Source organism: Theropithecus gelada, chromosome 8 (assembly GCF_003255815.1).
Source record: "Theropithecus gelada isolate Dixy chromosome 8, Tgel_1.0, whole genome shotgun sequence".
NCBI classification, from domain to species: Eukaryota; Metazoa; Chordata; class Mammalia; order Primates; family Cercopithecidae; genus Theropithecus; species Theropithecus gelada.
The window spans coordinates 69,769,437-69,795,251 of record NC_037676.1 but is presented as its reverse complement, the minus strand read 5'-3'; the positions used below and the strand labels follow the sequence as shown (position 1 = coordinate 69,795,251).

Sequence of the window (25,815 nt, the reverse complement as noted above, 5' to 3'; positions counted from 1 at the left end):
CATAATGTATAGCTATAGTGATTTTTAAAGTGGAGGTAATGTGACTCCATGTGTCCAGCCCCTAGGTGATCAGTTCCCCTCTAAGGAATGATTCATTCTACCATAAAACATTTTGGTCATTCTATAAAGTAAATACCTGTAAAAGCTGGTGATGAAATTTCTATTTTTTGGCCAGGCGTGGTGGCTCACACCTGTAATCCCAGCACTTTGGGAAGCTGAGCTGGTGGATTACCTAAGGTTAGAAGTTTAAGACCAGCTTGGCCAACATGGTGAAACCTGGTCTGTACTGAAAATACAATTAGCTGGGCATGGTGGTGCGTGGCTATAATCCCAGCTACTCGGGAGGCTGAGACACAAGAATCACTTGAACTTGGGAGGTGGAGTTGCAGTGAGCCAAGTTCACACCACTGCACTCCAGCCTGGGTGACAGAGCAAGACTCCTCAAAAAAAAAAAAAAATTTTATTTTTTGAGGGTCCCTCCCCACCCTGGAAACTTTGAGGAGGTGGTTTTGTACTGAGTAATGGCATCACTCAGAAAGTTTATAATAGTTCTAGTCACCATTACAGGAATATACACAACTGGAGTAGGAATCATCACAGGCTGTGAAGAAGTAAGAAACTACAACAGCTTACAAAGACCATTCTGAGACTCCATTTCATAGGTTTGTCATGGATATGCTAGTTTCTAGTCAACTACTTAACAAGGAAAATGGGACTTGACCTCCAGTGTCACAATTATTTTTTAATTTAAGGCTGATCTAGGGCCTGCATTTGGGTGCAATGTAAGTTACTGAACAGAGACCTGGGTTGGTTTGCTGGGGCCACCATAACAAAGTACCACAAAATTTAACAACTGGAAATTCAGAAGGAGATTCTAGTATGGATTTCTGCCTTTGGCAAATCCATCTACATTTTTTTTCCCTTAGTTTCTTGGGATCAAAAAAAGTAGCCAGGAGAAATAATAGATGATCTTGGTGAGGGAAACATACCTGAAGGTTCCCTGCAGTATTGGAATACGTTGACAATTTGTAACCACCCCAGCCCTAGTCAAACTCGCATCCCTCTTGACCATCCCAGATTCTCTCCTAACACAAGGAAGTTAGAAAATTGACATGGAGGTTCATTTGGCTCAAGACTTGCCTTAGCAATATTGTAAAATTCTTTAACCCATACAAGCCTAATCATCTGTAGCTTCTTAGTTTGAGGGTAAAAAAGAAAGCACTAATACAGATGGTGTTCAAACCAACAACAACCTCCCATTGACATTTTGAGCCACTGCAAGCAGCCGTCAGGGACTTAACCAAGCTTTGAACCTCCTCACCTTACTTTGATTTCTAAAATGTTTTCAATTTTAAAATCAAAAATAGAAACAAAAAAAGCAGTAAGCCAATGATCAATTCCTGATTAAGTGCTTTGTCCATAGTAGGTGCTCAATAAATAACAAATAAATAAATGAAAAAGAATGTCCTATACCCAGTATGACCCTAAGTTAATTTACTTCCTTCACAGAATGGAAAATATTTCTTTAGGTGATTCAAGATAATTTCTAAAAATAATTTTTAAAACAATATTAAAGGCTTTAAATAACTTTCAGCCTTGAAAGTTATTTCAAGATGCCATTATATGTTCTTTTAATAGCACTTAAACCATTAAACAACAGGTTCTTTTGGAAAATAAAATACAAAAGCAAAGCTTTTTAGCCACCTGCCAGGCCCAGTAAAATCACTGGGAGGCTTTCTAACATCTTTAAGTAATGCAAATGACTGAAGTGCTTTGCTACCGTGTGGAACTCTAGTTAGTGGAGGCTGGTGAGCATTGAGAAGACAAGCCTGTATTTATCTAACTCACATGTCACATCAAGAACACTAATGACTCCACCTGGAGCTGGTTCCACAAAGCCTGGAATCTCCCGCCCTGGCCTCAGCCTTTAATTTCCAAATGCATTCACTATAATTGGCTGAGCTTCTCTTCTCTTGGCATTCTTGACACTGGCAGGTAGTGAAATCACTTTTTCCAACTCTGGGTATTTCTTCAGTTTCCTCTTGAGGACTGTAGCTTCTTTTCCCCTTTCCCTTTTCTCTCTGTCTTGGGTCAGGGGTGCTGGGTAGTGACGTGAGCACAGTCTCTTTGGTGATGGAAGGGATGTGCGCAGGAAGAAGCAGCAGGAAAAAGAAGGTGGTGTGGGCACGGAAGAGAAGCCTAGGCTCAGTTTTCATGAAATGACCCTGGACCTAGAATCTCAAGATTGGAATTTGGGTTCACCTTCCAAGTTCAAATTCTGGCATGGCACTGACCAGAAAAGTGATATTGGTGAGTTCTTAACCCTTTTGAGACTCAGTTTCCCCATTTTAAAAATACCAATAACAAGAAAATCTACCACATAGACTATAGGGCTATTAACTAAGATTTTGTACATAAAATACATAGCACAGTGCCTGGCTGCTGGTAGGTAAGTAGTACTCAGTAAATCTAAGCGCTCGTAGCCATCATTCGGTTGTTGTGGCTGTGAATCAACAGCTATTGTTACTACTACTGTCACTGGAGGACATCTGCCTATAATTTTACACTTTAAATTCATTACACCACTTATGTAACAGTTTTCATTTCCTGAAAAATAACATTTTCCCAACATTTGGTATTTTTAGAAATATTGATCACCACAGTCTTTCTTTACATAGATGCATATGATTTTCTTTGGATGTTGCCTGATTTTTGCAATATCTCAATTTACTTTTCATCATGTCTGTCGTTCCAAATCCAGGATCCTCATAGAAGATCTTCAGAAAACACTAGAGAACGGAAGCAACTTGCAAACCCAGAGAAACCGAAGATCCCTCTCTGGATATAATTATGAAGTTTATCACTCCTTAGAAGAGGTATGTAATCAAAAGAGCTTTTTCTGGTTTTTTACAGAGGCGTCTTTATCATTTAGGTCTAAGGGAGAAAATGATGTGCTTTATGCTTCTGGGGGAGAAGCATAAAGACAGAGAAGGTACTATGTGAAGAATATGTGTAGCTTTTAAATGGCCCAGGCACCTTGTCTCCTCTATTAAGTCTTTGATGGTATCTAAGAAGTATCAAAATAATTTTAATTTCACTTGCTTTACCCATACCACTTTTACATAGGATGTAGGAAGTGCAATGAAAGAGTGGGGAAATGTTGCTATAATTATAGCTATAATGGCCTCCACTAAGAAGTCAAGAAATGTAAAGCTAACCAGAGTTTAAGAAAATGATGAGTAGAGTGGACCTTACTTGCACCCTCTGCAAAGTTGAGAACTCTCAAAGGCAAAGCTTCATTTGTGGCACCTCTGCACCTTTAAACATGAGTTTTTATCCTACCTGGAGAACTGACAGCCCCCTCATCCACACTGCCTCATCCTTTACTATTCACCTGGACAGCTTGTTGTTCTGCAAATCTCAGCTTAAGCAAAAAGGTAGCTGTTCCTATTCTCCTATATTGGATTTAAACCCCTCCTCCACCAACACCCAGTGAATTACATGCCCCCGTAGCACAGGGAAAGGCATTAATAAAATAATCACATAATTGCATAATTAAAAACTATCACAGTATGTGATTATTTTATTAATGCCTTTCACCCCTAATAAGCTACAAGTTCCATGAAGGCAGGCCATTTCTTTCTTATTCACCACTATAACCCCAGTGGCAGGCAAATAGAGACCTCCAAATACACAGTTGTTGACAGAGGAATAAATGAATGAATCATACATTTTCCATGCTTCCTCTGAATTGAACAAAGGAATGCCAGACATAAAATAAATGAGATGCTGCTCTATTCTTAAGATGGTTTTTGGTTCTCTTGATGACAACTCTCCTTTCAAAATTATCTCCACATATTTCATGTCTCAACATGTTTTGAAGCTTAGAAGCAATAGAAAGGTTTTAGATAACTTTGCACACAGAAGTACTGCTAACATGCACTAAAAAAAGTCAAATTTTACAAATATAATATAGATATGCATAATGTATGTGTATATACACACACACAAACATCCTGCTCATTAGATTAAATACGAATAGAAAGAAAAGAATGTATGGGTGCTTTCCTGAATATATTTAGCTATTTTTTTCAACATTGATCCTTTTATACCATAAAATGATAGGACACTTTTGTGTTATTTTTTTACACCTTATAAGGCTTTTAAGTCAGGAATGAAGCACCTTATTCATTCAAATGTATCTTTTCCTGATGACAGGTAAGTGTATATGAATGGATCAATGCAAATGTGTCACTATCACTGGAGAAATTATTCAGAGTTTGCCCTCTGATGTGTAGCTCAGTAGAAGAACCTTTTAATGAAAAAAGATAATGCCTTTTTCTTAGCATCCTCTGTTCAGTGGCAAATTGTAATATATGGGACTTTAAGAAACACTTTCAAGTAGTTTGGACAGTTTTCCTAAAGTTGATTTATTTCTTTTCCTCTTAAATGCTTGTGGAAAATAGAAATAAATTCTGATTTTCAAAAAGAAACCAGAACACATCAATTTTTAATAAAAATCTGTAACTAGTATATTAATGATATATGGTAGATAATGGAAGAACAATATAAAGCCATAAGCTACTATCTGTAAAGGCAGAAAATTAAATGTAATTTTAAGTATCCCAAAGAAAATTAAAAATAGAAAGTAGGTTTTTGTTCAATTTTTTATTCCATGTGCACTCCTTGAATTCTAAGACCTACTGTTGTCTTTTTGTTTCCTTTTGTTCTCTAGAAGCTCCATTATTGTGAGAGAGTCTAACATAGTTTTTATTTATTTGCTCTTAGATTCAAAATTGGATGCATCATCTGAATAAAACTCACTCAGGCCTCATTCACATGTTCTCTATTGGAAGATCATACGAGGGAAGATCTCTTTTTATTTTAAAGGTAAAAATAAGCAATTGCTATGTAAATACATAATGTTTACCAAATATTCATCTTTTTCAACTTTGACTTATGGGGAAAAGAAATGAAATGATCTTTTATAGAGTCTCATATTTAACATCATCTGATAATCTCAGAAATATTTTCCCTTAGGTTTCTGAGCCATATTTCATTTTTGCCATTGGATATTCCAGAGAATACTGTTGCTAACATTTTCAGTTATCGATGCGAAGTATTTGTGAGTTGGTGCTGCTTAAGATGAACCAACGCAAAACTATATAAATGTGTAAGAAACTGATATGGTTTGGCTCTGTGTCCCCACCCAAATCTCACATCAAATTGTAATTTCCAATGTTGCGGGAGGAACCTGGTGGGAGGTGATTGAATCATGAGGGCAGATTTCCCCCTGCTCTTCTTGTGATAGTGAGTGAGTTCTCATGAGATCTGATTGTTTAAAAGTGTGTAGCCCTTCCCCCTTCACTCTCTTCCTCCTGCTCCACCATGTAAGATGTGCCTCCTTCCTCTCCGCCTTCTGCCGTGACTCTAAGTTTCCTGAGGCCTCCCCAGTCATGCTTCCTGTATAGCCTGCAGGACTCTGAGCCAATTAAACCTCTTTTATTTGTAACTACCCAGTTTCAGGTAGTTCTTTATAGAGACGTGAGAACAAACTAATGCAGAAGCTACGCATTATTCTCATCCATCTCTTGACCCTGCATTCTCTTCTGTCTACTGACCTATAGCTCTCCATTCTTTCTCAGCCAAACTTCTAAAAAGACTGACCTCTAATCACCATCTCTATTTCCTGTCCTATCATTCAGACTTTGACTCACCAGCCTTTGCCCCCACAGCTCTTCTAAAACTTCTTTCCAAGGCCAGCAGCCACTCCTAGTTGATTCTCCTCCTGTCTCTCTGACCATCTGGGTCTCACTCACTGGCTCCTTTCCCCTTATTCTTTCTTAGGTTCAGGTAATCCCTGAGACTCTATCCTCAGCCCTACTTTCATACCACAAACACTCTCTAGATAGACACAGCTAGCCCATAATTTCAGCAGTCATCCCAGACCTCTGTATCCATTGCAGTCCACCCTCTGGAACCTTAAATTCACCCCCATTGCCTACTTGACACTCTTCCCTGGATATTCAGAAAAGCACCTCAGATTCAGAATGGCATCCCTCTCCTCCCAATTCAGAAACATGGGCATCATCCTAAGTTCCTCTTCTTTAACTATTCACTTTAAATTACCACCAAAAGCTGACCATTTTTTCTTCTGAATATTTCAGATCTGCCCCAGTTGCTTCTCTTGTTCTCATAGCTATTACCCTGACTTCTCTCTGTGTCTGTTCTCCCTGGACTATTGCAGTAGTTGCCTCACTGCTGAGCTTCCTTGGAGCCCCCATTCTTGACCCTCTCATGCTCTAATCCATCCTCCACACACAATATGAGCCCTCAAACATGAGCAAGCAAACACACACACACAAACACACACACACACAGACACAGCCCGCCATAGAATACAGGAGGAAGCTCATCTCCTTTATTTAGTATCCAGGGAATCCACGTTGAGCTTTATCTGCTGTTCCTTCCTCAAACTGCAGGCACAGTTCCTCCAATATGGCGTGCTCAGATTCTCTTCCAGGATTGACATGCCTTCCTCCAACTTGTCTGCCAAACAAGCTTTATGTCTTGCTGAAATACTCAAGTGCTCCTCTTCTGAGAGGCCACCTTTTATTACTTACGAAAATTCAACATAACACTCTTATGTTCCCATGGTAACTTATAGATATTCACATCATAATTGTTGATTGATTGCTTACATGTTTGCCCTCCCCACTAGCATATAAATTCCTTGTCTGTTCATGTTTGAATCTCCAGTACTGAGCACAATGTCTGACATTAAAAAAGATTTCCTGAAGTATTTGTGGAGTGAATTAATGAACGAATTAAAATTAGATCCCCTGTAATTATAATGACAGGAGCTCCTATTGATTTCTCGGCTAGCAACCAGGTTAAAAGTAATATTGATATAGTTGGATTGTAAAGTAAAATCTGCCACTTGATTCTAGAAATCAAGTTGTTTTATGTTTTCATTTCATGGTATAATAAAATTTGACTTTATCCACCTATAAAATATAGCTATTGTTTAAGAACTATTCCTTGGGATGGAGAGAGAAAGGGGATGAGGGAGGACTTAGCTTTTTACTTAACAGTCATACTATATTACAATGAAGAAGCAGGCTGAGCCAGGAGGATTGCAAGAGACCAGGAGTTCAAGACCAGCCTTGGCAACATAGCAAGAACTCATCTCTTAAAAATTAATTAATTAATTAAAATAAAAAATTTTTAAAAATAAAGAGGCAACCTATTTTAGGGATTTTCCTTTCCCTTTTGTGCTTTCTGGTTCTTTTATTATAATTAGGACAATAAATGTATTGTTTCTGCATAAACAAGCCTGGACTTTCGAGATAGATAGGAACTCCCTTTGTCCTTTTTATGCGTTACCTAATGAACCACACTATAATGAAGAATTATGCTGAAACCTTATTAAATTATGCTGGTCAGTGAATCTAAAAGCCTGAGTTGGTTACTGTGAATGCTCTTGTTTTCAGCTGGGCAGACGTTCACGACTCAAAAGAGCTGTTTGGATAGACTGTGGTATTCATGCCAGAGAATGGATCGGTCCTGCCTTTTGTCAGTGGTTTGTAAAAGAAGTAAGTTAAACCCTTTACACAATGTCCATTTCAGCTAGTCAGTGCTTCCCTGTGTTTTTATTCTGCTTAACAAATGAAGTGGGAATTTGAAACCAATGATACCTGATTGAATAACAGTAACACCTTGATTCCATGGGCTACTTTCATGTTTATGAAGACCTCTTGTAACCCTGGCTCAGCTTATCCTCACCTGTGCCCGTGGAAGTGGGAATTGGCAGCTCTCATTACAGAGAAAGAAACTGAAGTTCAGAGCCTTTTTGAATTTGTGACAAATTAGGAACTAACCTAGCAATGCATATATGGCACAGCTAAAAACCCAATCTGTGGTGTTCCAAATAATTTCTTACAAGATATCCAGCTCAGAAAGTTCTACATTACTTGACTTCCTCCTCAAAATCATTCCACATATGCTCTAACAATAAAGAGATGAACAAGGGGTTGCTTGTGCCCTCCTGCTATAGGTCTGTAATTTAGGTACCAGAAGACCTTTAGCATCTGTGGATTTAACATTCTTAGTTTCAGTTATTTTTCAGTAACCCTAATCGTTGATGACTCATAGTGATTTCTCATTTTCTTAATGCTTCATTTGAGTCACAGGCCCTCTGAGCTAGTGCATTGAGTGGGTCCCTATCCCAAGAGTGGGCCAGCCTTCTGTGCCAACACTTTTGTATGTTCTGATACTTTTCTATTCATTGTCAAGGATGTAGTATCTTTCATGATTTTTTTTTTTTAACCTTGACTTTTAGTTTTGGGAGTTGAGGGGTGACTAATACTGGTAATGAAAGTGAAAGTCGAAGGATATGAAGGGTCTTAGCCACAAAACAACTCGACAAATTTTTTAGCCCTGTACTTATAGAAAACCATTAAAGACGCAAAGGATATTTAAATGTATTAGTTATATTTTACCGTGTTTTATGGGGAAATTATGTGCTGTAGTGGAATTTGTAACTTTGAAAACTCTCCTAGGTCTTAGAAAACATAGCTCACAAATGTCAAGAATGTACTGAATTTACAAAATGTCTCTCTGGCACTACCAAAACCACAAAAGTATGCTTAATCTTATAAGTATTGAGGAATAAAATTTTCTAAACATTCCTACTCAGTTTATTGAGTAATTTGCATTCTCTTAAAACCCTATTTCATCCTGCTAGGACAAATGCAAAACCTAATAAGAAATTAACTCTATTACATTGCATCAAATACCCAATGTATACATATCAACATGTTGTCTGCTATTTCAGGTTTAAAAAAAAAAAGAAATAGTTAAGTACAGAACATCTGTTGTTGACAGGATATGGTCGTGTAGATTATTGAAGAACACGAGAATGTATCTCCCTAGCATTCCAGCTAAAGTTTTCCCTCACCCCCAACATATGCAACCTTTTCTTTATAACATCTAAATTTACTTTGTCTATTATATGGTTATCATCTTATTCCTGTACCAACTCCTACAAGAGAAACTGCATCCATCTTGTTCACTGCTAAATCCCCAACATGTAGAAAAACACTTGGCACTTAACAGGTGTTCAAGTATTTGTTAATGCACTGAAATGATGAGAATTCAGTGGTAATAATGTGGAAAGATTTCTGGATGATGACTTCTCAGATCTTCTCATAGGATATGAATGGTTCCATCTGGATTTTTATAGCATACAATCTGTGGAGCCATATACAGCAGCACTGTAACCTGGGCTAAATTTCCAAGGAAGAGAAGGACAGTGTAACCACAGGTACACAGGAAAAGGAAGAGGCATGTGCAATGACTGTCAACTGAGGGCAGTTGATTTTGGAGCAAGAGCAAGAAGCAATTGAGATTAGGCTCCATTTCCACTGATACATTGTTGGGAGGAGAGGCTTTCCTCTCCATCCTCCTCCCTTCTGCATAGGGCCATCATGTGTGCAGAAGAGTGAGGCCGTTCCTGTGCCTCTGCTACCCTTCCCACACCTCTTTCACTCCTCCAGATTATGGCTGCCATTTGCTCCTCCACTTTACCACTCCATTTTCTGTCTGAGCCATGGAAGCAACCAGAAATGAAACAAAGGAGGCCTAGAGGTCATTCACCCCAGTGTCACAGTCAAGGTGTCAGCTGGAGCCCTGGGCATGAGGACGTGTGGCTTCCTTGGGGGATGATGTGCTTCCAAGCTCACTCACATGGCTCGTGGTAAGCCTTAGGTCCTCATTGGCTGTGGGCCAGAGATATCAGCTCTTTGCCACATAAACTTCTTCCTAGGCCAGCTCAAAACATGGCACCTGGCTTCACTCAAAGCAGGTGAGAGTGAAAGCAAGAGAAAACAGGCCCCAGATGGAAACTACGGTTCTTTTGTAACCTAGTCTTAGAAGTGACCTCATATCACTTTTGCCATATTTTCTTCATTAGAAGTGAGTCACTTGGTCCAGCCCATACTCAAGAGGAAGGAATTATGCAGGGACAGATACTAAGAAGCAGGAATTGTTGGGGATCACATTAAAGTCTGCTTACCACTCCTTGATGAGATTTCCCCCATAACCACTTACATCCTTATGCAAATGTGAACTGGAAGAAAACTTATCAGCCCTTCTGGGATCCTGATGGAACCTCAGATTGCATAGGTGTTATGTGCACACGGCTGGAAGTCAGGCAACCCCACACTGATGTCAGGGTAATGTCAGCTCTGCCACTTACTGTCTGTATTATCTTGGTATCAAGTCACTTAACCTTTCTAAGCCTCAGCAAAATGACAATAATGATAGTATGTAACACATTGGCTTATTGGGAGGATTAAATAATATAATGCATGTGTTCTCTCATAAGTGGGAGTTGAACAATGAGAACACATGGACACAGGGAGGGGAACATCACACACTGGGGCCTGTCGGGGGATGGGGGAAAAGAGGAGGGAGAGCATTAGAACAAATACCTAATGCATGCGGAGCTTAAACCTAGATGATCGGTTGATAGGCACAGCAAATCACCGTGGCACATGTAAACCTATGTAACAAACCTGCACGTTCAGCACATGTGTCCCAGAACTTAAAATAATAATAATAATAATAATAATAATAATAAGATAATGCATGCAAAAGACTTAACAGAATGTTTTGCATATAATAAACACTAAAATCAATTATTATTACTATTATATCAGCAATTTGGTATTTTTAAATAACTAATGAAAAGGGAACAATTAAAAAGAAAATCAAGCCAGGCATGGTGGCTCACACCTGTAATTCCAGCACTTTGGGAGGCCGAGGCAGGAGGATCACTTGAGCCCAGGAATTTGAGATCAGCCTGGGCAACATAGTGAGACCCTGTCTCTACAAAAAAAAAAAAAAAAATTAATTAGCTCGGTGTAGTGGTGCATGCCTGTAGTCCCAGCTACTCCAAAGGCTGAGGAGGGAGAACCTGTTGAACTCAGGAGGTCAAGGCTGCAGTGAGCTGTGATGATGCCACTGCACGCCAGCCTGGGCAACAGAATGAGACCCTGTCTCCATAAATAAATAAATAAAAAGACTCTGGGAGGCCTAGGCAGGTGGGTCACTTGAGGTCAGGAGTTCAAGACCAGCCTGGCCAATATGGTAAAACCCTGTCTCTACTAAAATTACAAAAGATAGCTGGGTGTGGTGGCACACACCTGTAGTCCCGGGTACTCAGGAGGCTGAAGCAGGAGAATTCCTTGAACCTAGGGGGCAGAGGTTGCAGTGAGCCAAGATCATGCCACTACACTCCAGCCTGGGCAACAAAGTGAGACTCCATCTCAAAAATAAACAAATAAAAATAAATAAATAAATAGAAATTTAAAAATCAAGGATATAAAGGAACTCAACAACACTATCAACCAACAGGATCTAATAGACTGTACCCAACAACAGCAGAATATACTTTCAAGTGCCTATGGAACATATTCTAAAATATACCATATCCTCTTCCAAAACATAGACCTCAACAAATGTAAAATAATTGAAATCATAAGATGTGTTCTGTAACCACAGTGAAACCAAACTAGTAATTGATGGCAGAAAGATAACAGGAAAATCTCCAAACACTTGGAAATTGAACACATTTCTAAATGATCCATGGGTCAAAGATAAAATCTCAAGGGAAGTTTTGATAATACCTTGAACTGGATAAAAGTGAAAATACAACATATCAAAATGTGTGGGGCATAGCTAAAGCAGTGCTGAGAGGGAAATGTATAGCACTAAAGGTATACATTAGAAAAGAGGGAAAGTCTCAAAACAATAAGCTCTTCCTTCATTGACCTAGAAAAATAGAAAATAAACCCAAAGCATGCAGAAGGAAGGAAATAATAGAAATAAGAGCAAAAATTAATGAAATTGAAAACAAAGTTATTAGAGAAAATCAATAACACAATAAGCTGACTGGAGTGCAGTAGCATGATCATGGCTCAATGCAGCCTTGATTTCGCAGGCCCAAGCAAACCTCTCACCTCAGCCTCCAGAGCAGTTGGGACCACAGGTGTGTGCCATCAATTCAGGCTAACTTTTTTAAATTATTTTTTGTATAGACAGGGTCTCCCTAAGTTTCCCAAGGTTATCTCGAACTCCTAGGCTCAACTCCCACCTCAGCCTCCCAGAGTCCTGGGATTATAGGCATGAGCCATGCACCTGGCCTAGTTCTTTTAAAAGATAGATAAAATTGGCAAAGCTCTAGCGTGAGAGACAAAGAAAATAAGAAGATGCAAATTACCAATATCAGGAATGAAATGGAATATCACTACAAACTCTGAAGATATAAAAAAGGTTAATAAGGGAATACTGGGAATAATTCTACCCTTGTAAATTTGACAATGTAGACAAAATGAACCAATTAATTGAAAAACACTACTACAACTTACCTATTAGAAAATAGAGAATTTGAATATCCCTGTAACTATTACAAATTTTAATTTATGATTTTTAAATGCTCCAAAAAGGAAATTTCAAGGCACAGAAGCTTTCACTGGAGAATTCTACCAAATGTTTAAAGAAGAATTAACACCAATTCAACACAGTCTTTTCAGAAAATAGAAGAGGTTGGAACACTTCCAATTCTTTTTATGAAGCCTGGTACCAAAACCAGAGACAGCACATGAAAAAGAAACTCAGACCAATATCCTTCTTGAAAATAGATACAGAAATCCTGAATAAAGTATTAACAGATAGAATTTAGCAATCAAGAGAAACAATTATATACCATAGCTAAGTGAGCTTTACTTCAGGGATGCAATCCCAGTTTAATACTCAAAAGTTAGTCATTGTAATCCACTGTATTAAAAGCTAAAGAAGAAAAATTATATAATTTTATCAATTGATGCAGAGAAAGCATTTGACAAAATTTAACATATATCCATGATAAAACTCTTAAAGAAAGAAAGGGGAAATTTTTCAACAGAATACAAGATAAACATACAAAATCAATTTTATTTCCATACACATAATAGCAATGAACACATGGACACTGGAATTTTTAAAATACAAGATTATATACAATTACTCAAAAAACTGTAACACTTTTAGGTGTAAATCCAGCAAAACATGTACAGGACTTACATGCTGAAAACTACAAAATGCTGGTGAAATAAAGAAAATTGAAGTGGAGAAACATACCACATTCATAGATTGGGAGATTTCAAAATAGTAAAGATGGCAATTCTACTCAAATTGATATAGAGATTTAACACAATTCCTATCAAAATTTCAGCAAGACTTTTTGTAGCTGTAGATAAGATTATTCTTAAAAGTGTATGAAATGGCAAAGGAAGTAGGAGAGCTAAAACTTTTTTGAAAAAGAAGAATGAAATGGGAGGGAGGATTCGTTCTATCTAATTTCAAGACATACCATATACCCACAATAATTAAGAGTGTGTGGTATTGGTGAAGGGACAGACATAGATAAATGGAACAGAATAGAAACCCAAAAATAGATCCACACAAATATTTCCAACTGACTTTTGACAAAAATGCAAAACCAGTTCAAGGGAGGAAAGACAGCCTTTTCAACAAACGGTACTGGAGTAATTGGATATTCATTGCAAAAAAAAATGAATCTTTTTTTGTATATGGTATGAGTCTAAGTCTCATACCATATACAAAAATTAACTCAAAATTGATCATGAATTTAAATGTAAAACGATAAAACTTTTAGGGGAAAAAAGCATAGAAGAAAATCTTGAGGATCTAAAACCAAGGCAGAGTTCTTTGATTTGACACCAAAAACATGCTCCATAAAAGGAAAAGTAGCTACATTGTACATTATCAAACTTAATCAAAATTTTAAACTTTTGCCTATGAAAAACTGTTAAGAGGATGAAAATGATAAGCTGCAGACTGAGAAAAGATATGCAAATCACATATCTAATAAAAGACTCATTTGGAATATATAAACTCAAAACTTGACAGTAAAAAGCAAGCAATCCAATGAGAAAATGGGCAAAAGACAAGAAGAGACATTTAACCAAAGTGTATACATACAGATGGCAAATAAGCACATACAAAAAAGATGTTGGGAAAATTAAAGCCACAGTGAGCTATCACTACACACCTATCTGAATGGCTAAAAATAATCAGATGGATAGATTTATATCTATAGATGTATAGGTAGATCTATACATCTACACATATATATCACCAATATCACCAAATGCCAGGGAGGATGCAGGAAACTAGAGCACTCATATGTTGCAGGTGCAAATGTAAAACGGTAGAGCTATTCTTGAAAACAGTTGGCAGTCTCTTTTCAAACTAGGCATGGAACTACCATATGACCCAGTAATTGCACTCTTGGCATTTATCCCAGAGAAATTAAAACTTATGTTTGCTCAAAAACCCATGCACAAATGTTTATAGCAGCTTTATTTATAATAGCCCCAAACTGGAAACAACCCAGGTATCCATCAACAGGCAAATGGTTAAACAAACTGTAGTACATCCATACCATGGAAAACTACTCAACAATTAAGAGGAACAGATTCTTGATAAACGCAGCAACCTGGATGAATCTCCAGAGAATTACGCTGAATGAAAAAGTCAATCTTAAATGCCTATTGTATTATTTCACTTATATATTGCTTTCTAAATGACAAAATTATGGAAATGGAGAACAGACAAGTGACTGCTCAGGGTTAGGGAAGGGGTGGAGTTGGAAGGAAAGTGGATGTGGCTGTAAAAGGGCAACATGAGGAATGTGTGTGAGGATGGAAATGTTCTGTATCTTGCCCGTATCAATGCCAATACTGTAATGGTAATATTATACTACAGTTTGGCAAGATACTACAGTTTACCAATGGGGAAAAATAGGTAAAGGGTATATGGTATCTATCTGTATTCTTATAATTACATGTAGACCCTCATTTATCTCCAAATCAGAAGTTTATTATAAAAATAATAGCCAGGCTGCATATCCCTGGTTTCCATTCTCTTTGGAACCAGGTGCTATCTCTTGCCTAGAGAAACAGTCAATTTCATCTCTGCTCTCTCTTCCCTGCTGTGTAATCCTCATCAGCTGGCCCTGACTCTCTCTGCCATGGAAACCAGAAGTATCAAGGGGGGCTCTGGCTCTCTAAGTTCGTCTCCTCTTTGGCCAGCGTTACTGTCCCATGCCATGCCCTGAGAGCCACTTCCACTTCTGCCTCCATTCCAATTTAGTGGAATGATCTGTGGATGTCTATTTTGAAAACACAAAGCTCAGAAAACAGTGATACAGAAGCAAACTACCACAATTAAATGACTGGTAAATTGGGCTTCATTATTTTGTTATTTTGAAAAATGCATAAATGAATTCATTATCTCAACAAATAATTTCTAGTTCCTAGTTGACAGACATTTTTAAAATGCCAGATATACCACAAAACGTATGGGCTTTAGTCTTTTAAGTTGATAGTCATTTAGTTCTGTTGGAAAATGTAGAGCCATCACCTTTCTGTTTGCAGTACATGCTACCTCTCTTTCTTTCCTAATATTCACATAGCACAAATTGTTTTTAATCTCATAAGTAGAATTAAGAAAACAAATGGTGGGTACACTTAGATTGCAAAATCTCTGTCTCTTGCTGAATGCTTGCTTATACCAGGTTAGCAAAACCATTGACAATATCATATGATATTTATGGTGCCATGGGACTTTGAGGGGAGAGGAAAAAGATGAGCACAGACATGCTGGACTTACTGTTGAAATGCATACTACAGATGCTCCCTTCATCACAAAATTAAAAAGGAGTTTTAAGAAATATTCCTTTTTGATGCTAAAATTTTCTTTTTTTTTTTTTTTTTGAGATGGAGTCTCACTCTGTCACCCAGGTTGGAGTGTAGTGGCGCGATCTTGGCTCACTGCAACCTCTGCCTTCCGGGTTCAAGCGATACTCCTGCCTCAACCTCCTGAGCAGCTGGGATTACAGGAGTGCACCACCACACACTGCTAATTTTTGTATTTTTAGTAGAGACGGGGTTTCACCATGTTGGCCAGGCTTGTCCCAAACTCCTGACCTCAAGTGATCCACCCACCTCAGCCTCCCAAAGGGCTGGGATTACAGACGTGAGCCACCACGCCCAGTCTAAAGTTTTCTTAAATTTGTCATGGGCCAAGAGGGATGATACAGATACTAAATTCATCAAAGAAAGAAAACTAGAATAGATACATAAGGAGAAATAAGCAGAGATACACATACAGAACTTGGAAGTTATCTTTCTGCAAACGTGAACAGATATCTACAGAAGAGCAAGAGACTTAAACCTGAGAATGGGCAGGCCGGGGAACAAAGAGAATAGATAGCAAGGAGATACTTGTAAAGAGGGACACTTACAAAACTTAAAAGCAATGGGCTTGAAAATTAAATTTAAAAATAGAGGATGGCTCACACCTGAGGCGGATGGATCACTTGAGTCCAAGAGTTCAAGACCAGCCTGGACAACATGGCAAAACCCCTTCTCTACTAAAAATACAAAAATTAGCTGGCCATGGTGGTGCATGCCTATAATCCCAGCTATTCAGGAGGCTGAGGCAGGAGAATTGCTTGAACCCAGGAGGCGGAGGTTGCAGTGAGCCGAGATCACACCACTGCACTCCAGCCTGGGTGACAGAGCAAGACTCCATTTAAAAAAAAAAAAAAAAAGTAGAGGAAATCACCAAGTTAAAATAGGGTTGAAAACAGTATGGCAGTTCTTCCAAAAGTTAAACATAGAGTTACTACGTGACCCCAAAATTCCACTCCTATGTGTGTACCAAAGAGAACTGAAAACATATCCACACAGAAACTTGTACATGAATGCTCATAGCAGCATTATTCATAATAGCCAAAAAGTGGCCATCAACTGATGAATAGTTTTTTATTGGTATAACCATACAACAGGGCATTATTCAGCCATAAAAGGAATGACGGTTTTAAGATACAGTAGTGATGGACCTTGAAGACATTGTGCTAAATGAAATGAGGCAGACACAAAGGCTCATATGTTGTATCACTCTGTTCATATGAAATATTCAGAGAGTAGGCAAATCCACAAAAACAGGAAGCAGATTAGTACTTGCAAGGGGATGGGGTAAGAGGGAATTGGAACTAACAACTACCAGGTTCTTTTTGGAGTGGTGGAAATGTCCTAGAATTCAATAGTGACGGTGATTGTACAGCACTGCGAATATACTAAAAACCACTGAATTGTGCACTGTAAAATGGTAAATTTTATGTTCTGTGAATCATATCTCAATAGGAAGTAAATGAAGTGCTGATACGTGCTACAACATACTTGAATCTTGAAAACATGCTAAATGAAAGAAGTCAATCACAAAATATTACGTATTACCTGATTCCATACATATGCAGTGCCCCAAATCGGTAAATTTCTGGAAAAAGGAAGTAGATTAGTGGTTGCCTATGGTGAGGGAAGAGGATAGGATTATGGGGTTGATAGCTAAAGAGTATGGGCTCCCTTTTTGGATAATGAAAGTATAAGGCCAGGCACCATGGCTCTCGCCTGTAATCCTAGCACTTTAGGAGGTCAAGATGAGCAGATCATGAGGTCAGGAGTTCAAGACCAACCTGGCCAATATGGTAAAACCCCATTTCTACTAAAAATACAAAAATTAGCCAGGCATGGTGGCACATGCCTGTAATCCCAGCTGTTGGGGAGGCTGAGGCAGGAGAATTGCTTGAACTGGGGAGGTGGAGGTTGCAGTGTGCCTAGATTGTGCCACTGCACTCTAATGTAGGTGACAGACACTCCATCTAAAAAAAAAAAAAAGGAAAATATAAAACTATATAGTGGTGATGGTTGCACAACTCTAAATATACTAAAACACACTAAATTGCACACTATAAAAGGATGAATTGTAAGGTGTGTGAATTATATCCCAATAAAGCTGTTATTTTTTAAATTAGGGTTAAATAGCATTCCCCCAGAAGATATTTATATTAATCAGTTCAACAAATTATTGTTGATCACCACATTTTTAGCACTCTGCTTATATTATGGCCATCAACAGAAGTATAAATCATGGTCCCTGTGCTCAAGAGGTCTGCATTCTATTTGAGGAGGAATATTTATGTGCAGGAAACAACATAAAATAGTGTGTCTTTGGAGGCCTAAGTGTACTGATTATAGTACCTGAAGGAATTAAGGAATCAGAAAAATCCATTAAGGCTAAAAAGACAAGGTTTGGGGAAGCTTTGTGGAGGAAATGATTCTCAAGCCTTGACTTGGAAGTTGGAATTTGATCAGAGAAATGAAAGTATTCCAAGAAAGAGAAAAGATTAACGTTGAGAATGAACATGCTATGTGTGTCATTGTAGATTTAGTGAGGCAACAACCTATAGTCTGTGTGTGTAGACTCTAATCCCATATAATACTGCTTGAAAAATTATAGCAAGCCTTGGAAGCCAAGCAGAGTTTGGTCCAATAAAGTGAAATGAGAAAACACTGGCCAGATGTGGTGACTCACACCCGTAATCCCAGCACTTTGGGAGGCCAAGGTGGGAGGATCACTTGAGCCCAGGAGGTCAAGGCTGCAGTGAGCTGTGATCGCACCACTGCGCTCCAGCCTGGGTGACAGAGTGAGATCTTGTCTCAAAAAAAAAAAGAAAGAAAAAGAAAACACTGATAAGGAGCAAAAAGCACGTCCCATTGTCAGAGAGCTTAAAGATGAAAGGCAATGATATATGGATGAAAGGAAGGAGAAAGAACCCAGAGTGAGGGCGACTAACTAGAAATTTCTAGGACAGGAATCTACACATAGACAGTGAAAAAACCATGTAAGAAAGTTCAAAGAGGCCGGGCGCGGTGGCTCACGCCTGTAATCCCAGCACTTGGGGAGGCCAAGGCGGGCAGATCACAAGGTCATCAGATCGAGACCATCCTGGCTAACACAGTGAAACCCCATCTCTACTAAAAACACAAAAAATTAGCCGAGCGTGGTGGCAGGCACCTGTAGTCCCACCTACTCGGCAGGCTGAGGCAGGAGAACGGCGGGAGCCTGGGAGGCGGAGCTTGCATTGAGCAGAGATCGTGCCACTGCACTCCAGCCTGGGCAACAGAGCGAGACTCCCTCTCAAAAAAAAAAAAAAAAAAAAGAAAGTTCAAAGAAAATATTCATTCATTCTATCAAAAGCTTATTGAGCACTTCCTTTTATATGAAAGCAGCATGCTAAGTCCTGTAATGGCACAAGTGCTGTCCTACAGTGCACAAAACGTTAACCCTTTCCTCAGTGCATTTGCAGTTCTACTTGGGAGAAGAGACACAGACACAAAAGAAGGCAGGGATAAAGAAAGTCTTTAGGAATTTAGGAATTGATGATTGGCTTGATATGGGAATGGAAGAGGAGAATGGGTCAAAGATAAGATGCCCAAGAGATTAGTGGTGTCATTGAAGTTGGGGGAGCATCAGTTGAAGTGTTGGCAGGACCATTAGTCTGAAGGGAAGTACCCAACACAACACTACACTAAGCTAGTGGAATGATTAATTTGTTCAGCAAGTAATTATCAAGTGTTTACTACTATGCATCAGGCCAGGCCCTGTTAAGACACTGGATACTGGATAATGGGGAGGTAAAATCAAAAACTCTGCTGTTATCCAACTCATGGATTATCATGGACCAAAAGAGTGAATGCTGTTTGACAAGAGGTGAAAGATCAAGCAAGCTGTCAAAATGAATGAATACCTGATTCACAGGTCTAATTTGGGCAGCAGTCAACCAAGAATAAATTCCAGTGATTTTGTCCACCATAACAAAGTTGTGTGTAAGTACTTTTCTTGTCTGTATCACATAAGCTGATAAGAAGAGACAAGCAAAGGGATGGAAGATTGTAGAAGTACACCATTGAGGTCCTGGTACAAATTCAGGGCAACTAATACCTATATTTAGGATTGCCTAGTAATTTTCAGTGGCAGCTCATTTTTACATCTTTTTGTCTTTTTAATTGTGGAAAGGCCACTTGAATTATTTTGTTGCCAATGCAAGTGGAATAGCATTTGCTTCATTTTTCAGAATAACCTCCAACCAAATGAGGCAATTTGGGCTTTGTTTGCTTTTGCTAGTTTGAGATTGTCAACCTCCCAGATTGAGTATCTCAAGCCATGGTTGGTGCTTGCTGGCCCAGAGTTCTGCATAGCACTTCAGTTTTTTCCTCAAATAATTCTACATCGCTGGGATGAATTTGACCAGAGTCATTATTTGTATAATATTAAGAAAGTAACTCAGGGAAATATTTGTTTGACTTCTAAATGAGGAAGACATTTCCAAGCATAAAAGCAAAGAAAGAAGGCATAAAGGAATGACTGATAGCCCTGACTATGTAAAAAGATTTTAGTGTAATATTTATTGATGAAGGAAACTCTTCATGACACGTTGCTATGTTTTTAAAAAAACAAGCATGGACAATATAATTTCAATTTTGCAAAATCTATGTCTGAGAGTTATATAGCTATATATCTGAAAAATATGCCAAACATTAAAAGAGGATAGGATTATGGGTAATTTTTGTTTTATTCTTTATGCATTTCTGAATTTCTCAGAATTTTCTGTGTAAAACAGGACAAAAACTGACTATATTTTTAAAATAAATTTTACTCAGGCAAAACAGAATGCATTTCATTCTCACACTAAACTCAGTTATGTTTGAGTCATATATTTCTACAGGTATTTTAGAATCAGCAGTTGAATTATATTTAACTCAGTGGAAGACCAAAGATAAAGCAAGGATTTGCGAAAAAAATGTTTGGGACTAAAATGACCTGAAATGGAAAGTTCTCCCAGACATTGAAGATGTATAATATACAGGTGGATCTAATTTGATCCTGTTACAGAAAGGCAGCAGTACAACAAAAGAAAGGAAAAGCAATAAAACATCCTTAATTCTCCAAGTGAGCCACAATATTCATCTGCTGTCTATGTAATGTGAAACCTTGCCCTTCCAGGCCCAGTTTGATTATTGGAAAACCATCTCCATTGTGCATTCCCACCCATCTACACTCGGCACTGCAGTGATGGCTAATCCTAGTGCCAACATCTGGCATGTGATTCAGATGTACTATGCAGATGATTCAAATAAAAATAAGAATAGGAGACTTTCAGGGAAGCAGGTTATTTTCCAGGCAGAGTACGTAGTAATATGTGAGGGCTATGGTGGGTTGTGTGTTTAGGACAGAGCTCTAAGAACGACTTAGAGCTGTGGTTGTAGGAGAAGTCCTCCAACTGTGAAGTCTTTCCAGAAGGGGAAGGCTCTTCTCCCAGGATCCAAAAGTTCTCCAGGGAATAGTCCTTTTGGATAATCATCTCTTTCAGTCTCATTATGTCTTGCTGCTCATTAAAGGTAAAATATAAGCCCTCAGACATAGGCATGAAACACCAAGGTCTTGGTTAAAAAATAGATCACTAAAAATAAACCTTTTTAAGAAGAGAACTTAAATTGCATGTATGTGCCAAAAAACGGAATAAATCAGACAACTACTAAGCCCAGATCAAGTATCTAATGAGTTCAGCTGAGTAAGCAAACACATCTTTGTTCTTAATTACGCAATGGAAAACAGCTCATCATATGAAAATGATCTTCATTTTTTAAATTGTCTGACTTTGGTTCACTGCCATTCTGAGTAATTACGATATTTTGGTTTGCTTTTTCCTGGCCTTCAGTACTGTTAGTTCCCCATGTTCTCCCGTGCTCTCTCCCCAATCTCCTTCATTCTTCACATCCTCCAACCTATCTCTTTCTCCCCTTCTATCCAATTTATAATGCCTTGAACATAGCAGAGTTTTTATTTAATATTTGTTGAGTTTCAGTTTAACTAAACTGAAATCCATTGCATCAGTTGTACTCCACTACCTAATAATAGGGAGTGTTCTGGCCATTGTGAGCACAGACAATGCTCGCTTTCCACCAGTAGCACCGAACTATAAAAGTGGCCACACAGGCTGAAGCCAGACAGAGCAGTCTTCATAATCAATGAGAGAAATTATTTGTTCTGTGATCCTAAGAGCTTTTGTCAAAATATTTAAAACTCTCTTACTTTGTTATACATGTATTGGGAAATGATTTTAAGTGGTAAAACTAGTATGCTGTGTTTTAAATCATGAGAAATACTGAGAATTAAAACATCTTATTTCTTTGTTAAAAAAAAACTTATAAAGGGTAGTTTGGGTTGTGTTCATTGTCTTCTCTCTGTATAGCTTGCAATATGAAATGAGCATCTTTCATAAAAAAAATTTGCCTTGGCAGATTGTCATACTCCTTTCTTCACTGAATCAGCTTCCAGTACTTTTTTTTCCTTTATACTTTCAATGTCACGAAATATCTTAGAGTTCCTTTAATGTGAAGTGTTGCCAGGTCACTTCTTCTGGACTATCATCATCCTTTTCATCCCAACCTCTTGTCTCATCTGTATTGGTAAATTGGTCCTCACTGTATTCCTCTGGCTGCATATCTAGAGCTGAATGGTGCAGTGTCAACATTACTAGTCAGCTATTTGTTCTAAGCTCCATTTATATTTGGTTCAGATCTCACCTCCAGCATTAGCACTTTTCATTTCTTTGCTGCACTTTCACCTTTGTTGGACAATTTCCTCCTTCCACCATCCATTATTGTAAATTACCTTGTAGATTTATCACCGGGAAACAAGGACACAACACAACTACACACTTTGCTGTCTGTGTGTAAACTGATGATGAGTTACGCAGTAGTAACCAATCACCCACTGACAGACTTTCAGAGAAATGGTATAATGGATCACAGATCTTGATGCTCATTTTTACTTATATAGTGATTTGTAGACTGGAGATCTAGCAGTGGTAACCAAAACTCACACTTCTGTGGGAGGACTAGTGTTATTTAACTAAAGTACAGTAACAAATTTGTGTATATAAGAGCCATGCAAAGTGAAGACACCTGTACTTTCTTTTTTGGTAGGTAAAATATACTTATAGAGTAGATCTTCATAATACCAGAGTTGTCCTGGCTTCTTCTCATGAGCAAATACAACCACTGAACCACTGTTTTTAGGCTATCTCTGTGTGAAATGTGAAGTGGCATTACTTAGGAAAAAGAATAGACATGTATCTAGCAGTATATTCTTCCTGGTGACACTAAACATTTCAAATATTTATGTCTCTTATTAGAAAATGTAGAATAATTGACAACATTTTCTAGTCTTCACTTGCCCTGTTAGATTAGTCACTCTGGGTGGTTCTAAGTATAAGTATAAAAATAACTATAATATACAAGATTAGGAGATGATTTTCAGTTTTTCACCCTTCATTTATGGAGCCTTTTTTTCTTGTTACTTTCAAACTGTTATCTGATTAACCATTTTGTATTTAATGAGTATCATGTAGTGTGATATCAGCTATTTTTATAGATTAAGATCCCCTTAAAAAAAAAACAAAAAACAAAACAAAACAAAACAAAAAAAACTTCCCTGTAAACTCTCCCCCACTCTAATTAATTCTCCTGGTGTTGAATTTTAAATACCTCCTTTGTGTTGAGATGCACCCACTTTGGTGCCGCAGTGTTTACCTGTCCTAAGTGATATTCCTGTCCAGTCCAGTTGAGGCTGGTCTTCAGCTTGATGGTGGCTGTGCCCCTTTCTTTGGCCTTAGCTGTAACAGGCTTCGTTCTGCCAGTGTGTCCTGCGTTGGATGTGTGGTTATTTTTAGGTCCTCTGCAGTGATTCTAAAATAAAAATAGAGGAAAGTTTTAAAGCTATCTTTTTAAAAGCCATTAACACCAATCCTCAAAAAAAATGATCTCCATATTCCTTGCTGTCATGAGCTCTAAGAAAGCAACATTCAACCACATAAATCCAAAAACATTGAAAAGGAGGGAAACCCTTCACCTGACTTTGTCATTTCACACAAAGGCATTAGTCATGGCAAAATTTGTCTTTGATTTTAACCAAAGTGTATTTGGTGAATTCCGATATATAACATGTACATCAGTATGTAGAGGCCAAAATAGTCTTGGCAGATGGTGAATACCAAATAGATTCATTCTATGTCTTTCTTAATTAACTTCAGAAATGCTCCAATCAGTTCCAAACTTATCGTTTGCCTGGCAGAAGATAATACTAAAAACTTTCTTTAATATCTTTTAATTGAACAAATCGGTTTGGTGAAGCCTCTTTAAAATAAATTAAGTGAGGTGATGCAGTACCTAGGGACCGCCACACTGAGGCGTGTGGTGCATTGTTTTGCAACAGGCTTTCGGATCGCAACTACTTAAGTCTTCCTCATAAGCAACAATAGTAATAAAGAAATTAGACTTTGTAGGTCCAGATGCAACTTGATTATTGGGCATCTCCTTTTCAATGTGTATGGGGGGTATCTATCAATTGCTAAAAATAGTTCTACACATTAGAAGAAAAGCACACCCCTGTGTTCTTGATGGTTATCATATGTTAGAATAATAGGAAATAGAGACACATGGTCATGTTTCTTCTAGAAACCGCCACCTAAATGATCTGTGTCCTATTATTTAAGGCACTCAAGCAAGGAGTTCTCCTAAACGTCCTGTTCAGTATTTAACAGTCGTCACATCGTGATGATTCTTGCTTTGTGTGACCAGATGGAGAATAGCTGAAATTCTTAGAGAGTTATAAAAATCACGAATATAGCATATGCAATACAATGACACCCTGCTTGTTTGTCAGAGGAAGAACACGTTCTGACAAGTCTTGGAAATTAAACTGTTTCCAGAATAGAATACTACAGAACAGCTTCTTTGATTAATATATTACTTAGAAATGAAAAAATTGTAAATGATGTCAATGGCCTCAAAATATATAAAACAAAAATTGATAGCATGTAAGAGAAGCCAATAAGGCCAAAATAACAATATGAGGTTTTAACACAATTCTCAGTGATTAAAATAGCAGACAAATGTTTACTAAGAATATAGGTGATACAAACAGTAATAGCATAATCCAATGAGCACATATAGTACTTTTACCCAATCATTAGAGAATGTATATTTTTTTCAAGCACAACTGGAACATTCACAAAAATTCATTATATTCTAGTCCACAAAGCAAGTATCAACAAATACCAAATAATCTGTTAAGAATACCATGTTCTCTAACTGTAATGCAGTTGTCAGAAATCACTTATTTTAAAAAAAAGATTAGCATATTTAGAAACAAAAACATTTATACATAAAATTTAAATCAAGGAAATTCAGTATTTAGAACTGAATGGTAACAAAACTACTATATATCGTAGGCAATTTCATCTTGATAGACATATAGAATGCAACTAAAGTAGTATTAAAGGGAAATTTATAATTTTAAATCAATGTGTTAGAAAAGAATAGTCTCTGAGTTAGTGAGCTGATCTATCCACTCAAGAAATTAGAAAAAGAACAAAAGTGTCAATGACAGGTCAGGTCTGGTAGCTCATGCCTGTAACCCCAGCACTTTAGGAATCTGAGAAAGGAGGATTGCTTGAGCCCAGGAGTCTGAGACCAGCCTGAGCAACATAGGGAGACCCTGTCTCTACCAAAAAAAAAAAAAAAAAAAAAAAAAAACCACTCCTATTCAACATAGTGCTGGAAGTTCTAGCCAGGGCAATCAGGCAGGAGAAAGAAATAAAGGGTATTCAACTAGGAAAAGAGGAAGTCAAATTGTCCCTGTTTGCAGATGACATGATTGTATATTTTAAAAACCCCATCGTCTCAGCCCAAAATCTCCTAAGCAACTTCTACAACATCTCAGGATACAAAACCAATGCGCAGAAATCACAAGGATTCCTATACACCATTAACAGACAGA

General features: G+C 37.9%; 1 protein-coding gene across 1 annotated transcript in view; it reads left to right on the top strand.

Annotated features, from left to right (window-relative positions):
• Positions 1 to 25,815, top strand: part of CPA6 (carboxypeptidase A6) — a 309,118-nt gene that overhangs the window by 218,967 nt on the left and 64,336 nt on the right. Inside the window, exons 4-6 of the mRNA XM_025394528.1 lie at positions 2,762 to 2,876; positions 4,789 to 4,890; positions 7,494 to 7,595. Coding sequence (XP_025250313.1) covers positions 2,762 to 2,876; positions 4,789 to 4,890; positions 7,494 to 7,595 — 319 coding nt within the window. The remainder of the gene's footprint in view (positions 1 to 2,761; positions 2,877 to 4,788; positions 4,891 to 7,493; positions 7,596 to 25,815) is intronic.